At 44.9% G+C, this 2,966-nt stretch overlaps 1 protein-coding gene across 1 annotated transcript in view; it reads right to left on the bottom strand.

The window, feature by feature from the left end:
• LOC104528752 (BMP/retinoic acid-inducible neural-specific protein 1) overlaps positions 1-2,966 on the bottom strand; it is a gene marked incomplete at its 3' end in the record, with an annotated part of 51,925 nt that overhangs the window by 16,371 nt on the left and 32,588 nt on the right. Inside the window, exon 2 of the mRNA XM_010172854.2 lies at positions 2,528-2,718. Within this exon, the coding sequence (XP_010171156.1) occupies positions 2,528-2,718 (191 nt within the window). The remainder of the gene's footprint in view (positions 1-2,527; positions 2,719-2,966) is intronic.

Raw genomic sequence — 2,966 nt, 5'->3', positions numbered from 1 at the left:
CCCTACAAAATGGACCCCTCCACTGGGAAGAAGAAGAAAACAGGAAAATAAAACCCAAGGTATTTGGTGCTTCTTCTGAGGGACAAATACTGTCCCTAGGAATGAGGGTGCTGAGCAGAAATAATGTTGCCAAAAACCTATTCTGTGTACATGTGTGCAGACCTGGAAAAGCACAGCATATCCCCATGGAGAGTGTGTATGAGGAAAGCAACCCTTAGATCAAGAGAGGTTAATAGACTTTTGCTGCATTATTAAGTCTTAATTTCTCGTTTATTAAGCGGATGTTATGTTCAAAGTTGTCTTTCCTTCAGGGTTTTCCCTGCAAATTGGCTCTCAGCTCTGTGTGCTCCATCCTGGAGCATAGATGCCCTCAAAATGACCCTTCACCAATCCCTTTGTCAGAACTAAACTGGAGCAGAGCTGCTTTTTTTATTAGGCTCCAGGGGGACTTGGCTGCTCTGTAGGTTGAAAGTCATCAGAGCTGTTCCTCATGTGGCCAGGTGTGAAAATACCTGTTGTATTCAATTGGGCTAGCCTGATCCATCACCCAGCCTCCTGGGGTCCATACAACAGCTGGCATTTAAAAGCAAAACACTTTCCTGTGTGTTTGTCACTTGTTTGCAACCTAATAAGACATCCAGCTAAGTTTACAAACCACAGTAATCCAAAGCAGAATTCTTATAACTTTTCTGAGGAGACCTGAGGTCTTGGGAGAGCAAAGGTGCCAGGACATGTCTGCTTTTATAGCCCAGTGGTCTTGTTTAGCCCACAGACTGTGACTAGAATGTGTCCTTCTTGCATAATGCATGCTCAGCTTCATCTACATTTTCTCCAGGCTTGCCATTGCCAAGATAAATCCTTCTTTTCTCCCCCACCTTTGCTCACCATGTTCTGGGCTGATGGAGCATTTAGCACTCCTCTCCAACACCAGTTCTCGTTACAAGCCCCTGCATATTTAAAATCATTGTGTTGTAAAATCAGGAGAAGAAACAAGCCACTGTGAATAATTCACAACCTCACTCAGGCAAAATTAAAAATATATTTTACCATCAAAGGTCTTTCTTATTTTGAATTTCCACAGATGTGAGTGGCAAGAAGAAAAAGACATATCAATGGAAAGAAAAGTTAACCTATAAAAAAAGCCCCTCTCAATACTTTACTGGATCCTTACTTGACTGGCTTGGGCTCTGTAAAACATGGTCCTGAAAAGTTATTTCCTCAATAAAAATGAGTTTATCTTTACATAGACTTCATTAAGGCATGATGCGGGCACTCATACTCTTCAGTGCATGGAAACCTGCTTTCTCTCACATTTCTTGCTGGTGGAGCAGACTGTTTGAATGCCTGGATTGCAAGAGCAGTCGGAGGTTCTTTGAAGGACATTTACCACACAAGAGGCCATTTGAGTTCAATGGAACCACGCCAATTTACCTACCATCTCATTTGTGTGCGAATCATATGCACACATCTAATCTCATCTATGTCTCATCCGAGCATCTGCAGAATGCTTTGGGAACAGACAGATGGCCAGAAATTCCTCAAAGTTCACTACAAACTTTGCAGTGTGGCAAGGCTGGAGGTCAGGTACATTAGAAACAGCAAACTCTGTAGTAAAATTAAGACCCTTTACCACTGCAGAATCCCTCTTATGGAGACTAGTTCTTGAAAGAAAGGCATTTAAATGCACACCCCCAAAGGGGTAAAGAGTGGTAAAAATAGTATGAAGAGAGGGGGAAAAAAAATAAATCTGATTTTCACCCCTCCTATTTTCAAGCCTCAGTACGTGAATTGTTTATGCAGCACTAATCACAGCACATGCCCATGGATTAGTGGCCCTACAGTTGTCTGACTTAAGTCATCACCAACATATTCTGCTTGCACACACAAGCCTCTCTGCAGTCCTCACATGTATATATATATATATATATTGAATTTTACTTGACTCTCTTTTCAAAAGTCTATTTCATGTTACTGCTTTCACTTATGCATTCAGCACAGGCCTTTCTGGCCATCTCTTCCCCCTCTGCACATGCTCCCTGCCCAACTCCTTGAACTCCCTTTTCCTGGAGCTCTTTAAAATTCCTCTGCTTCCAGCAAGAAAGGATGTTTTTTCCTCTTGTGTTTAGTTTCATTCTGGAAAAAAATAGAGGGATCAACATACTCCATTGTCAAATGAAGGACAGGGGTGCAGGAATGACAGACAGGCTCCCCAGGTAAATGAAGCATGTTTATCTTGACGCACACCGGTAGACACACACCCTTGTCAGAGGAGCACAGGTGCACGCGTATCACGGATGCCAAACTCACACGTGTTGAGCTGCAAATTCATTTGCAAAGGCTATTTGTACTCTGGGGGTTTTCACATCATCTGACAGTGAGACAGGCTTTGGCTGGGGGAGCTGCAGCTTGAATCTGAGCTACCAGCCAGGCTCCACACAACATAGCCAAGGTTTGTGGATGCTGTCCATGTTCTTCACCACCCCACCACTGATATCCACATAAGAAAACTGCCCAGGTTGCCACCTACCTCCCAGGGTGGCAGAGATGAGGATGTGGGTGCCGTACTTTTTGATGATGGTATCAATGAACTGCTGCGTGGTGGGTCTTCTGCCCAGGAGGCGGATGCTCCTCTGAAACTCCGGCATCAGGGGCAGTGGGTTGTGGAGCAGGTCCCTCCTTTCGATGGCTGTGTTCCTCACCTTCCAACGGGCAAACTCCCTATGTGACAACACAGGAACACAACAGGGGTGAGGCTTCAAGTCCAGAGGGGCAGGGAGAGCCACCAAGGGCAGGATGGCAAAGGTGACAATCCTGTTGGACACCCCCTCATAGATACACACAAGGCTAGACAGCAGGGGAGGGGGAGGAGAAGAGGAAAGTGAGACATTACTGAACAATAACACCATATTTTGAGGATCAGGGTCCGGTCTGATGAGGAGGTAGTCTCAGTCTCCAACGGTGTCTGG

This window comes from Antrostomus carolinensis, unplaced genomic scaffold (assembly GCF_000700745.2).
Source record: "Antrostomus carolinensis isolate BGI_N321 unplaced genomic scaffold, ASM70074v2 scaffold4970, whole genome shotgun sequence".
Taxonomy (NCBI): Eukaryota; Metazoa; Chordata; class Aves; order Caprimulgiformes; family Caprimulgidae; genus Antrostomus; species Antrostomus carolinensis.
This window is presented reverse-complemented; position numbering and strand designations above follow the sequence as displayed.